At 32.7% G+C, this 15,598-nt stretch overlaps 1 protein-coding gene across 3 annotated transcripts; it reads right to left on the bottom strand.

The window, feature by feature from the left end:
* Positions 1–10,957: 10,957 nt before the first annotated feature.
* LOC114195264 (metal-nicotianamine transporter YSL3-like) lies at positions 10,958–14,727 on the bottom strand. Of its 3 annotated transcripts, none has more exons than XM_028085668.1 (8): positions 14,161–14,727; positions 13,276–13,654; positions 13,018–13,187; positions 12,779–12,876; positions 12,549–12,683; positions 12,280–12,469; positions 12,074–12,188; positions 10,958–12,007 (listed from the first exon to the last, which is right to left on the bottom strand). In XM_028085668.1, the coding sequence occupies exons 2-8, from the start codon at positions 13,643–13,645 to the stop codon at positions 11,070–11,072; spliced, it is 2,016 nt and encodes a 671-aa protein (XP_027941469.1). In that variant the 5' UTR covers positions 13,646–13,654; positions 14,161–14,727; the 3' UTR covers positions 10,958–11,069. The 3 variants fall into 3 exon arrangements, with proteins under 3 accessions (XP_027941469.1, XP_027941471.1, XP_027941470.1); XM_028085670.1 differs by lacking the exon at positions 14,161–14,727 and having other exon boundaries at positions 13,276–13,388; positions 13,489–13,638; XM_028085669.1 differs by having other exon boundaries at positions 11,070–11,995; positions 14,161–14,726.
* Between the last annotated feature and the right edge of the window lie 871 nt (positions 14,728–15,598).

Below are 15,598 nucleotides of genomic sequence, written 5' to 3'. Positions count from 1 at the left end.
CATATGGATTTGCACGAGAGATGTTGATGGCTTGGTCAGGGATATGCTGGATTAGTTACGAGCGAGGAGGTTCGTAACGAATATGTGAGATGCGTGTTTGAGGCAGGCGGGGAGGTCCGTATCTTTTGTACTCCTGTATGGGGATACGAACGGGGAGGTTATGTTTCGTGCTCACACTTGAGGCTACTATGAGCGGGAAGGTTGATAATAGGTGTACACGCATGTTGAACTACAGGCGGGCAGGTTCGTAGAGCTGGACTACGGGTGGGGAGGTTTGTAGGGTTGGACCACAAGCGGGTAGGTTCATGGGAGCATGATAATCCCTAATGACCAAGGTTGTAAATGGATCTTTCTCATATAGGTTATAAGATTGTTGTGAGAGCTAATATAGAGAGGTCAATAAAGGAAAATTGGCTAAGATAGATCGAGTGAGGGGTAATTATTATTATTCATTGAGTATATTATATTTTTTCTCAGCTCACACTTTCTATTTGTGTTTGGCGATGATCGCGTGACTTGTCATGCGGGAGCGGATATGAATCCAGGTGAGCATGCTGATGCGTAAAGACTGACCGGGGCAGACTGTGGGATGATTTACTCTATGTTTTAATTTTCAGACATTTGTAATAAACTTTATAAGGTTTTTCCCTACTATGAGCTTGTAATAATGATGTCACAAGGTAATATAACTGCAACGATATAAGTTTTAAATTTTCACGTGTTTCAGAACCTTATTTACTATCTTGACTTTCAATAAAATTATATTTTGTCATGTAATATCCACCTAGGATGTTACATTTGGTATCAAAGCATATGATTTCAAAATGATTTTTGGACTTTGGGGAGTGAGCTTATCGTGCTTGTGAGCTTACATTTGAGTAGCAGAACTTCTGGCATATTTAAAGAATCATTGATTTATAAAATGAGATTTTAACATGAAATAATGATCTTAAAAATAATCTAGAAGAATATGATAAATATCATTGTACAGTAGAATGGAGAGAGTCATTAATATCAGTATCTTACTTTTTTTGTTATATTTATACTTCAATAGTTTGTTCAGAACCACCACTTGAGGGAACAATATCTAAAGGAATAACAATAGGTGGTGGTGGACTCTTTTTCTCTTTCTCCATCCAACAAATCTAGAATGATACAATTAGTGAAACCACATAGGGTACTCTTTTTTTCTCTTTCACATATGAAAAAAATCCCATAGATTCCACCTTAATACAATAATTTTTCATTATGGTGATGCAAACTATCCAATTGATATAAAAAATAAAGCAATGTGAAGCTAGCTTGGATCTAAAATTAAGTCAAGGTACATGAAATTTGACTTTATTTGATTATTACAAACAAGTATATCAACTCATCTTAATTCTATTATTTGAATTCAGGGTTGTGGCGTAACCACACAAACATCGAACTCAATTATTCATAGGCTATGCCCCAAAAAAAAAGAACAATTATCAAGCTCAGATTAAGGAATTGTTTACTTAAAATATCACTACCAATTAAGTCATATAAGGGAAGGTGTTGTCTATTATAATGCAACCACTAGAGTCACACAAATCCTTGTCCTAGGGCTTAAAAAAGAAGATTCGGTTCAAACACAAATGGTGGTCCAGCTTTGTCCTTCCATAATGTAAGACCTGTGAAATTTAATTAATTAAATAAACAAATAATTAATAAATGTGGGTAGTGGGAGCCTTTATGACATTTAATGCTGGTTGTTGTGACGTGGAGTAGTACTAGATAAATGGTTGAAAGTACTTAATTATGTGATAGGACTTGGGTTCAAGTCCTATGTATACCAATTATATGTTATTTAATTTATAATTATTTTAATAATGTGCTGGATCATGATGAGTGATAACATAATTATAGAATTATGTGAATTATCATGAAACATGAATTGGTTAGGTTTGAATCTTGGTAGACCCACATTAAACTTTCTTTTTGCTAGAATTATGTTGGCATGAATATGAAAATCCATAAAATCATAGCAGCCAAGGGAGGGCTGGAAAACCATCATAAGACAAACATTGAATGACTATTAAGCTAAGTTAAATGCCAATTTTCGTTTTAGAACATTAACATAACATCAAGGCACCATTAAAAGACAAATTTTGGCTGAGAAGAAGGGTTTTGTGCTTGTCATTGTGTCATAATAAGAGGAATACGAAATTGGAGAGTGATCAAAGAGGAACTCCCAAGAATCTCCATTTTTAGCAAAGGAATCCAAGTTAGGGGAGCTTTACGCGTTAACTTTATTTTAAGTCTGATTGGCATGCTAAATAGAGTAACCTTACGTGTTAATTCCATGTTTAAATCTGATTGGCATGCTAAATAGAGTAACTTATTTAATTTTAAGTTTGAAATGCTAAATAGAGTAACTTATTTTATTTTAAGTCTGAAATGCTAAAGAGAGTAACTTTACGCGTTAATTTTATTTTAAGTCTGAGTGGCATGCTAAATAGAGTAACTCTACGCGTTAATTTGATTTTAAGTCTAAAAGGCTAAATAGAGTAACTTTATGTGTTAATTTTACGATTAAGTCTGATTGGCATGCTAAATTTAGTATGATTATGCTTGAGATTTTATTCCATTAAGTTAGTATTTCTAGAAATTTCCAGAAACTATCTGGCCGACGATGAACTGCCGCCAGATGATTGTTTCCTTTCTAGGCCATTTTGGGTTCTTGTAGAGGAACCGTCTGCAAAAATTATCATTAATAGACTGTTTGACCAACGTTGATCTGCCCTTGCCTAGAGTTGACTAGTTGACCAGTCTTGACCCTTTGACAGTCCATTGAGAGACTGCCATGTGTCAAGGTAGTCTCTCTCTCTCTCTCTCTCTCCAGAATTAGGGTTTGGTTGCCGTGAGGGTTACGGCAAGGTACGTTTCGCAGATTCTGATTAGGGCCACTAGTTCTTCGATGGAGGACCCGTTTGGCATTGTGTTTGTTGTTGTTGAGGTACGAACGACGCGAGGTATGCACTACAGCGAAAATGGTGGTTTACAAACAGTGTAAGTGTAGGTTTCACGTGAAAGTGGGATGGTGCACGTTGGTGCAGGATTGCTGGTAGTTCTGGGTCCATTCCGGCAAGTTGCGGGTGTAGAACATGAAGTCGTGTGAGTTTGAGAGATGCAACAATGCAGGTCGAGCTGCTTGCAGCGCGACGGGGTGACGGCGTTTCGGCGTGAGCACAACGTGGTGGCTGCAATGGAAGCGATGCATGTCGACGACGGCATGGGGGTGAATGTGGTCGACGTAGTGACTGACAGCGAGAATGATTCAAGGATGGTGCAGCTTGGTGGCAGCATCATTCGTCAGAGAAAATGATGGTTGCGGTTCCAGCAAGTTGCAGAGGTGGTCGGAGGTGGTGGCTACGACATGGTGAGGGTGAGAAAGGAGGAAAAATTAGGGTTAGGGTTTTGGTTGTGTGAAGGAGAGAGGGTGATGAGGTGTCACTCTATGATTGGTTATTTTAGTGAGTGCAGGATTGAGGATGTGGCATGTTTTAATTGGTTAATTTAGTAAGTAGAGGATTGCCACATGGCGTAATCTGGTGGATTGGAGCTTAAGTGACATTAGGGGTGCAGAACAGAAATAGAAAGTACAATTGCAGAAGGGGGTGTAAACATGAAAATTGGAGGTGTAGTTAGCTCTAGAAATATCCCTTCTAAGAAATAGATAGTCCAATTGTAGAAAGGGGTGTAAATATGAAAATTGGGGGTGCATTTAGCACCTGAACTCTTCCTCTCCAAAATTCTGATTTTGGGACTTATTTTTTGACTTGAAATATTCACAATTTACACTCTTAAGGACCTAAATTAAATTACAGTTGCATTATTAAACTCAAGAATATCCAATAATATAGTAAGAGAAAAATGATATTAAATCCCCAAAATTTAAATACTTAATGAGAGCAAAGGTTCGACTCATCATACCCTCCAGGCAGTTTGGAAGCGGGCAGCGCCTAGCGGTACGTGTCCCCCGCCAGGCGATTTTACTGCAACAATATTGGTGTTCTTACTCTTGACGTGCGTGATCTACAAAGCTTTAGTGATTGTTTAAAGAACGACTTGCTGGTGTTCCTTGAGTTGTGGCTTAGAACGTATCCCTTGAGTTGAGATCGAGATAGGGGTTAAGCATGTGATATTCCTCGAGTGTGGCTCGAAATGGCATCCCTCGAGTTGAGCTCGGGATGACGGATGAACACGAGGAACCCTTGACTTGAGCTCGGGTTGGCGAATGTTGTCGGAGTGAGTGTACTGCTTGTGGCCAGTACGGATGGGTCTAGATGGATTACCCTCCTCAGTGATTAGTTGACGAGTTTGGTAGTCTTGGGACGTTACGAACTATGTTCGTATTTGGGAACTTCACCTGGCGTTATGGTGTGTGATCCGTAGCATGGTTTCCCGCACGTGCTCTATCGGTTGTGGCCGATAGGTATGGCAGCAAGACATCTTGAGGTAGTCACTAGAAGACGTAGAACACGGTTAACATGGTTGTGGCCAAGTGGTATGAAATCAAAGGATGGAATTCCAGTGGTTTGATTGTGTGATATATATATATATATATATATATATATATATATATATATATATATATATATATATATATATATATATATATATATACATATATATGTGCTATAAAATATATGGTTATTTTGTTAGCTCACTCTATCTGCTTGTGTGTGGCGATGATCGTATACGCGGTATACGTGAGCAAATGATGTTGCAGGTGGGACTGGTGAGGCATAGAGCCGGAGTTGGACTAATTTTGGGAGATTTTTATCAGAGCTTTTATGTAGTTTTATGATTTCAAATAAATTGTAATTATGGATATTACTGGACTTTTTGATAATTACGATCTTACTTATACTTATGGATTTTTGTTTATTATTGAAAATAGTAAAAGTTCTAAATTTCACTTGGGAAATGAAATTTTATTAATTGACATTAAATTATTATTTCTTTATTTTATTAATTAAATTTGTAATATTCAGCCGGGATGTTACACATAACACTCTGAACCTCTCTTAAAATAACATTAAAATAAAAGTAAGAGTTTCTTCAAAGTTTTAGATTGAATCTCTCAAACTATAACATTATGCCCAACTGGTACGAACAAATCAACAAACAATTCTTGGGCATCGTTCAATAAAACAATAACTACCCACGAACAATGAGTGAATCATATGAAGGAAAAGGAAAAGGGACTAACCAGAAAATGAGAGTTGCAGAAGCGATGGGTGTGGGAGAAAAATGGTAGGTCACAAGAGAACAACAAGTTCAACTAAAAATACCAAAAACCCAACTTTAACATCAATCCAAACTGAATACATAAAGAAAATTACAAATTTCTCATTGTGATTGACATCCCAATGTTAATGGAGCTGCATTGATCACCGATTATAGGGCACTTTGAGGAAGGTCAGTGAGCAAGGAAGCAGCAAAACAATGGGCGAAACTATGAGGATGAAATGAAAGGAAGCAAAATTTGAAGAGTAACAGGAATCGATAGACGAGGATGTTAGTGAGGATTAAGAGCTGAATCAATTAGAAGTAAGAGGAAAGAAGAACGCAAGGATGAAATGAAAAGCGCAACCACGGAGAGTTTTTTTAATCAATTTAACTTTTTAATAATTTATTTATTTATAATCCGTATGTAATATTATTGAATGTTTAATTTACATAATTAAAATTATTATTATGATTATTTTATTTAGCTGGTGATATCTTTTATTATATATATATATATATAATAGTTTATTTTACTTTAGTAAAGTTAAACTATTTAATCTAATCAAAATATTTAAAAAACTAAATAATTTAAAATAGAAATGATTCAAAATCATCTGAACAAAAGGTACAAATTTTTATTTCTTTATTTTTGAGTTTCATAGAATGAAGTGGTACATATATTTTTTAATCTTTTATTTTAAATAATTTTCTATTTTTTTAACGTGAATATTTGAGTTTTTTTCTCCAATTTAGAGAACTTGAAATACAACTCAACAAAATAGGACTCTGGAAATTTTGACTTCTAAAAAATATTTTAAAAACAAAAATTGAATAAAATATTATTTTGTATTTGAAGAATATATTTCTATTACAAAAAATACAAAAAAAAATGATACATATAACTAGAAAAACCACTAATTTTCTTCATATGATGTCTAAGTAAGCATTTAACTTAGCAAGTAAAAGTCAATTATTTTCAATTGTATTAAATTCAAAATTGTCAATACCTATTGTATGAAAAAAAAATCAATGACGAACTAACTCGTAACTAATATTATTTTACATGTGAATGTTTAGTGACACAATTAAATATTAAGTTTTATTTTTCAACTAAAAACAATAAACATTTAGCAACCATTAAATTTTTGGATCTTAATATAACATATAACCATAAACCCTAATCCTAAGTCTTAAAACCCTAACTCGTAAATCCCAAACTCTAAACACGCACATCTAATGCAATTTTAAAAATATTGAATTTAGCAACCCAAAAAATTTGGTCGCTAAATGATGTGTTAATATTTAGTGACCACCGCATATTGGTCACAGATTGATACGTTAAAAACACTACATTTGCGACCAAATAATTTTCAGTCGCTAATTACCATGTAATAAATATTTAGCGACCACCAAGTTTTCGGTCTCTAACTATAAAATTATACAAATTTAGCGACCACCATACTTTCGGTTACTAATTCATGCATTAAAAACATTTTAGTTAGCGACCAAATATCTTTCAGTCGCTACTCGTCATAAAAAACATATTTAGCGATCACCATGATTTCGGTCGCTAATGGAAAATTTATTCAATTGCTAATGTGGTTGCTAAAAGGTATACGTTCATTTGTATAAATATAGCCACCGATTTAGCGACTAAATTTTAGCAATTATATGTTAAGGTCGCTATTTCAGTCGTTGATAAAATTTATGTAAGTACAATAGTATTTTGTCGCTATATTGGTCACAGATTGCAACACAAATCATTCAGTGGCTAATTCGGTCGTAGATAGCAACCTATATTTTTCAGTCGCTAAAACATTTATTTCTAGTAGTGATTGATGTATATCTTTTTAATGATGTCTTTAGTGTTATTGATGCTCATGCTGGTTTTGCTCATACTGGTTTACTCATTGGGGAGCTCTAAAAGGTAAGATCAGACACTACTCTTCTTATTACGCACCAAGTAGTTTTCAACCATGATATGGATCAAATATTAGTAAGTCTCCTTTTGCTCATGTTGTTGTGCTTCGCCAATTGTAATCTTAAATTTGTAAGTTATCTATGTGCTTGGTTATTTCTATGTGCCTAAATATTAGTAAGTTATTAAAAAACTTATCCATGTGCTTGTTAAAGGTTATGAGGGACGATATGATAATCCACCTTCTTAAAAAAGAAGTCCCACGTTAGTGGAAACTTAATTTGAACTTACTTTTCATGTCATAAAAGAAGTCTATTTCTCTTGGAACACATTCTAAAGTTTTTTTCTTTTTCATTCTTTTTGCTTTCTTGCTTGAGAGAAGAATTAAGAGAAAAAAGTAGTTTCTCCTTTAAGAGAAGGTTATTTTCTCTTTTAGGAGTCTCTGTATTTGTTTTTCCTAATTTTAAGAAAGGGACTGTGATTGTTTTTTCCTTGGGACTAGAAAGAATGATATGTAATTTTTCTTTTTTTTAATAAAATTACATTCTTTGTTTATTATCTAATTTGTTCCTTTTATTTTCATCTTTTATTTTAATTGTGAGCATTTGTGTTGTTACTTCGATACCTAATACAACCAAGAAAGTACAATGATCTTGTTGATTATGGACTGAATTTTAAAGCTCTGGTGGTTTCAGATAAGACCTCCATGGAAATGGTGCAGCAATGGTCATGCCAGTGAAAATTTAAGCAGGCCAACAGAATCTCTAGGGGTGACTTTTATTTACAAAATCTCCACAAGGTTCCATAAAAAAAGGAAAGAGAAACCAACAAAGTGAGCTTACATATCTATAAACTATTTTGCACTAAGGCTTTTGGGTGGTGGGGCATTACATTGGTATTGGTTATTTCTTTGTTATGTCAAGGGTCTGAATTCATAATGAGTTGATAGAAACTAAAGTATGAAATTATGAATGAAAGGGATGATTTCTTCATGGGCATGCTTCTATATTAATGAAGAGTAGGCTTGATAAGAGTTATTGTTGATGTATATAGATCACTGAGAGGTTTAGTCTTGAATGACAAATATATAGATCATTTTTGTTTTTGAACATAATCCTTCTTGTCAATGGCGGATCTACATGGGGGCAGGGAGGGGCCCTGGCCCCCCCAAAATTTTTTTTTTCAGTTTATATATATATATATATATATAATATAATATAAAAATATAATTTTTTTAAAATTGTAGGTAATGCATATTAGAAATTAATACAAATTAAATTTTTTATTTTTTATTTCTTTTATTTAAACATAACATTTAATATAAATACATAATAAAACATAAAATTAAATATAATAAAAAATAAAAATATTCAGGTTTAATTTTTCTTTTGGTTCCTGTTTTTATTTAAAAATTGATACTAGGATTAGGTTAATTACACCAATAAAGTAAATTATTCATATTAAGAATCTCAATTTTAATGAAAAGATCATTGATTTGGTTGGAGGAATTTAACGAAATTTATCGTAAAAGACCGAATTACATCAGTTTTTCAAAAATCAGAACCAAATTGAGATTAAAAAAACATTAGAGGACCAACTTAACATTTTTAAAGGAAAGCATGAATTAAAAGAGTAATTAAACCAAATATTTATTGACATAATTTTTATTTTCCTTTTCATTGTCTTTTTAGTTTTTCACAAATTGTAATAATCTCTCACTCTCATATGTCTTTTTTGTTTTGTTTTTAAAGATAAAAAATTAGACATAAACTCATTATATTTCTCATTTATCTTCTTCCTTTCTCGTCCCTTGTCTTAATTGATAATGAAAACATTATTTTTTTATCTCATGAGCTTTTTGTATATTCATTTTTTTTATGAATATAGAAAAAATAATAATGTATTATGTATTAATAATAATGAATATATTTTTGTTTTAATAATTACGTGTCTTAATTTTTTATTAGATTATGATCAATTATTTTTTAGTATTGTTTACAAAAAAGGTATATTGATAAAGAATGGAAGAATAAATGAATCGTTTAAGAGTGATGAAAGGAAATTATTGACTAAAACAAGATAGATTCTACCTCTTCACATATGTTGAAGTATTATACTAATAAGTCATTTTTTGAAGCATTATACTAATTATCGAATCTAATGATCTCAAAATTATATTACTTTGGCCCCTCCAACACTTTTCGTCAAGATCCGCCACTGCTTCTTGTAAAATGTCACGTTTTCTGATTCATACTTATTTATATGTTGATTGATTACAGATAAAACTTGAAATTGAACCTAGATAAAAATTAATAAATATTTTTAGAATTTTCAAAAATTAAAAAAATATATATTTTTTTAAACATTTTTTGACGATTTTTAATTATTAAAATATTATATATTTTGTGTTGGTTTTAATTGCCAAAATATATTATGATATATTTGGTGATCCTTTTTAACTATCAAAATGTGTTATATTTTATGACAAATTTTAACTTTCAAGATTTGAAATATTTTATGACTGTTTTTAACCGTCAAAATGTGATATATTTTGTGATGTTTTTAACAGTTTTTTTCTTTTTTAACAACACAAAGTTTGAATATTTTTGTCACAAAATGTCTTTAATATATTTTGTGATATTTTTTAACGATTATTTTAATCGTTAAAAAAATTATTTGTAACATTTTTAACTATTAATATTTATAATTTTGACCTTCACAAATAAAATTGAAAGAAGGCTACAGGCCATTTACATGAATATTTTGTGATAACACATTTGTAACATCATGATAATGATATCTCTTTTGCTAATATACAATTTTCTTCAATTTTATATTTTAATCGATTACTTTTAAATTAAATAATCATTTTAACATTTTATCCTTTTAAGTTATTGTTGATTTAGATGTAATAATATTTTAAAGGAAAAATATTTTTAACAAATTTTGTTGACAAAATTTTGATAATGCACACGTGACATCTCAATGGATGAAATAAGTGTTTAATGTGACTTTGAAAGAGAAGAAAAAATGTTTGGTGTCTTGAAAAATAATTTTTTTTAAACTTTGTTGAAAAAAATATCATTATCCTATTTTAAATGATATAAATTTAGGTTTAATTAATGATTTAGTTTCTCTAATATTTGTTTGGTTGAATTTGGTCCCCTTATTATTTGTTGATTCAATTTAGTTCTCGAATTATTTGAAAAGGTTCAATTTAGTCATCTTCGTTAAGTTGAAATTAACACGTGTAGGTACACGTGTCAAGCTGTGAAATCTTAAATTTTTTCTAATTTTTAATTTTTCTTTTAAAAGTATATAAATTGTCACGTGTCAGGTTACCATCGTGGCACGTGAAAATTTACAGTCGTGTCACATGACCGTGGTTATTTTTAATTTATTTCTCTTTTTAATTTTTTTTTCAATTTAATATTCCTAATTTTTAAAACAATTCAATTTTGTCATCTCCAATTTGAGAACAAATTAGTAAATAAGCTTAATTACAACTTATATATACATGTTAAAATAATTTTTTTGATTTTATACATCAAATCACTCCATTTAAATACTCAAATTATTTTATTTATTACATTTTTATCCTTGTAATTTTTTATATTTTAAATTTTTTTCACTTATAAAATTAAAATAATTTGAATATTTAAGTGTAGTGATTTGATATATAAATTCAAATTTAAATAAGTAATTATACCTTAAATTTTTACATTTCAAATTAAAATAATTATATTCTCGTTTCATTTAAATTAGATTAATTACTTAAAATGATAAAAAAGGACACACATCCATGCACTAGTTTTCATAATTATTCTACTCTCCGCAACCTAAAAAGTGACATGTGACACATAATTTGATTACATCTTTGCAAAGTGAAGTTCTAATCCATTGGCAAGAATCTCATACAAATTGGGGGACGAACCTTAAACAAAGCAAGAACAGATGAAGGGAGAATCCACAGTCCATCTCCACAGATCAAACCAGAAGCAATTGCTGGAATCATCAAAGTAGCCTTCTTGGGTTTTAGTGTGTGCCATGCATACACAATTAAACTACCCACACACATGTCAATAGCAAAGTATCCACCTATAACAAAGGGCACAGCCATTGCCATTGGAAGTGGGATCCATCTCCCAATGTTTTTGGGGTTAAAATCTCTCACCAAGTTGGCTACCACAGAAAATGCAAAGAACCCACAACACAGCTTCAGACAATAGTGGGGAAGCGCAGAAAAGCCTTCCACACCAAGAATCGCCATGTTTCTGTAAATGATGGCATATGGGGCTTTGTATTCACCGTCTGGGTTCCCCACATCGAAAGCCTTGTAGAAAAGGAAGAATGTGAGAGGAGCAACAACACAACCTATCGCTGTGCCAATAGCTTGACCAAGAAGCATGGATCGAGGGGAAGTGAAGGTGAGATGACCCGTCTTGAAATCTTGCATCAAGTCAGAAGAGGTGGAAACCAGAGACTTGATCACGCCACAACCCACGAGTCCCGCAACCACGCCGTGGCTTTTTCCACCTAACGCAGCGAGCACAAAGAGAGCCACTTTGCCGTAGTTATAGGCCATGTTCATGTCAGTTAAGCCAGCACCGTATGCGTTGCAGAAGCTTAGAGTTGGTGCTAGAAGATACGCAACCACCACATAGTACCACTTCACCTCAGGGAAAATGAAAGGGATTGCTGTTACAGAAATGGCAGAGAACAGTATGTACCCTGACAATGCTAACCACATTGGAATGCTTTCTCTTACAAACACTTCGTTGCGTTTAATATCATCATGATCCTGCTGCTTCTGCTTATCTGAAATTGAAACTGCACCCAATATTGTATTCGTTTTCAATTATGACTTACACAAACTATAAACCACTTTCAGCTTACGTGATTTTTTATTCCTCCTTTCCATGCTGGCATGGATATTTGTGGCGGTAAAAAGCAAAATTTTGGCAAAATTGTACAACCCATCACCGAGGATCAAGGCTATGGAAATAAAAACCTGCATCAAGGAAATAGGGGAAGGTTACTTAAGGCCAGAAATGGAAGAACTTAGATCAAATTAGATTCGAGAGTCCAAGTTCATTTCTGACCTTATAACCATTAAGACTCTTCATACTACTTTCTGATATACTCTCAGGGAACCATTGTCCTTTTAGTCCTCTAATCAATGGCCACATAATGCCCCAAGAGAGAACAGCACCAAAAAGTAAGGATAAGTTGACTATATGGGAACAAATCATTCCTGCTCCAACGTAAGTCATGCTGAAATCAAAGTAGAATCTGCAGAATTCACACAATTTAATCATGAAGGGCAATTATTTCATGGTTCACAGTCTAGAAGAAAGATGAAAGCACGCACGAGTTTTTCCATGCTTTCAATCCGAAAGTAGGAAACTGAACGAATCCACATTGCTGCCCACCAGCATAGAACCATTGGAAGAAAGACCAAAGGAAACTGAACGAGAAGAATTTCATAAAACCATGAACCTGCTTCCTGTGAAAGATGTAAACTAGTTTTATACGTATCTACAAATTTACTATGTTTAACTTCAAAACGATTGAAGATGAAACATAAAAGCTTATTCATACTTTGCCATCTTATCTCCTTTTGGAGTATGGAACCCATTAATAAGGACGGCTGTAGCAGTTCCACTTGGATAAGTCAATTTGTAATCTATGATCATCAACTGTTAAATATCATACATTGGATCAGATCACGCACCAACACAATTCAAGTTCCTCCCAACCAAATTCTTCATGAAACAGAATTTTCATCACATCTACATTGAAAATAACAACCATTGAAGGATATTCATTACAAGAAATACCTTCCTAAGAGGAACCAAAATCGCTAGCCCGACAAAGTATGTTACAAAGAGAAATGCTGTCATCCAGCCAATTCCAGGCTCCTTGGTGATTGGAGTGTTCCCCGGTGTATCAACCCCTACTTGCTCATACGTTTTCCTATTCAAACCCAAGAGGTGAGACCCAAAACCACCTACATATAATCAAGTAAAAGTTCAAAAACCACATGAACAAACACAATCACTTATTCATTCATATACACAAAAAGTTATAGAATTCACCTCCAAAAGAAGTGCTGTAGCATGCAACAGCACAAGTTTGAATTATGGTATTCTCCTGTCTAGTGAAAGGTGTTGTAACAACATTAGCTTTTTCAAGCAGCATAGTCCAAGTTCTAACAAGCACAAAACCAAGGAGAGCAGCTGAAACATTCAGATTTGGAACAAGTCCGGTTGAGAGATTCAGCTTCATCACAATTACACTATAAATGATACCAATGAAGAAGCTAGTTATTAGTCCTCGAATTGTGATCTGACTTCTCCATGATGCCATGCTACTCTGGTCCTCTGGCTTCTCTAGTTCAGCCTTTTCAATGTCATCACTGTCACAGTTCTGAATCTCTTCTAGTTCTTCGTGGTTTGAAGTGCTCATTGAACCAATCTTCCAAAAAAAAAATTAAGTGACACGGTTAGAAAGGAAACAATTGCATTCAAGTGTCTACCCTGCTACATCTAACTTGGTATCTATATTTAACTCGCAATAAGTCACAATTTAGAAATGTAGATTTGATGAACCATAATAGATATGACTAATACATCTTCATAAAACCTGAAGTGATACAGAACAAAAGAATGAGAAAATCCTCTTTTCCTCTTTAGCATCTCTGTTTTAAGAAGTATCCATATATTGCAAAGAGAGAAACTCCAATCCAAATGGGGTAACAAGTTATAATTTGTAGGAGCAAATTCGAGTCACCCACTTCATTATAAGAAATAAAGTGACAGAAACACAAGAAATGACAAAAAGTTCTTCCTTTTGTGCCATATAGGCACACACATGTATGGAAACAGATAAATTTAAAATATTTCCTTTAAAAATTCTCTCAAAATCTAGTAGAAAGAAAGACAAATACTTTTTTCAAAATAAGCTAAAATCAAATGTCATACCTCAAATTTTCGTTTTGGGTGATAAAAGAATGGACTTCAACGACAGGATGGTGGAAATTGAAAGCAGTGTCGTCGCAAGAACTCAAACCTCGAATGATCCGAAAAGAAAAAATGTACATGCATCACCTTCCCCAATTGAAGAATCCAAAACCTCCGAACGCTGTACACGACCACCAAACAGCGGGGTTTGGTGTGCGTGCTGTTGTGATGAGTAAACTCAAAATGGGGCAAATTAGAATCTCCCAAACCCTCCCGAGGCTTTGATAATCTTGTCACAATCAACCTCATAAGAGAGACTGCACAAAGATTCGCAATACAGTGCAATATTTATGCCGGTGCTTAAAAAGGAAAAAAGAAACAAAAAAAGGGTATATGCCATCTAATTTAACAAACACTTCACCAACTTTCATTGTACTAGTGCAACGCAAAGCTCAAGTTGCTGTACTACAAAGTGTAAAAAAGGAAAAAACGTTTCGATTGTTGTACTGCAGTACGAAAACCATTTTTTTCTCTTTGGTCATAACATAACTCTTCGAGAGTTGAATACGCGTGTGGCTGTGACCACCGAATAAAAACCAAGGTAAAGAGTCATTATTGTTATTTACGTTAGGGGTGAGGCTTTAACATGTAGCCAAGTAAATGCGGACAGGGAGACCCGTTACAGGTCAACCACCGATAAACCCGCGAATGGCAATACACTGCATACGTTAAGAAAATACAAACTCAAACTTAAACGCATGGTAGTGCTAAATGTGCTAAATGATAATATTTAATGCCGTTGACAAGCTTTTTTAAATATGATATCATGTTAAAACTGCAATTCATTAAATATATATATTTTCTTTCAAATTAATCCACAAACAAATTCTAACAACTAATTTTATTGTTAATAAAAAAACATTTTTTCTGTTTATAACACAATATATATATATATATATATATATATTAACATGTGATACACCAAAAATTTTCAAGTAAAAATAATATACATTTTAACTACGATGACATCGAAAAGTTCAACAATCATTTGTTATCATATGAAAATGTATTAAAAAAAGTAAAAGAATACAAAACATGAAAACATCAAATCAAACTTAGGATAAAAATTTTGAAACATAGGTAAATTATACCTATTATGAAAAAAATCTAAACCATTAAACCACATGTATTGTTTTTTATGAATCAAAATTAAATTAGCAAACTTATTAGCATAATGATTTTCCTCACGAAAAACATGAGAAATTTTGAATTATTGTGTTTATAAAAACTATAAGCATCGATGTCATTTTCCTCTAAAACTTCAAGAAATCACTCGTTAATCCAGAAAATCATGACAAAATAAGAAGAATCACTCTCCAACCAAAACCTCTTAAAACCCTCCCTCCAAAATAATTTTCCTAATGATTTATTTTTTGCTTTGATTTATATTACGAAATAC

Source organism: Vigna unguiculata, chromosome 8, assembly GCF_004118075.2.
Source record: "Vigna unguiculata cultivar IT97K-499-35 chromosome 8, ASM411807v1, whole genome shotgun sequence".
Taxonomy (NCBI): Eukaryota; Viridiplantae; Streptophyta; class Magnoliopsida; order Fabales; family Fabaceae; genus Vigna; species Vigna unguiculata.
Note: the sequence above shows the minus strand (reverse complement) of the source record. Positions and strands in the feature narration are given on the sequence as shown.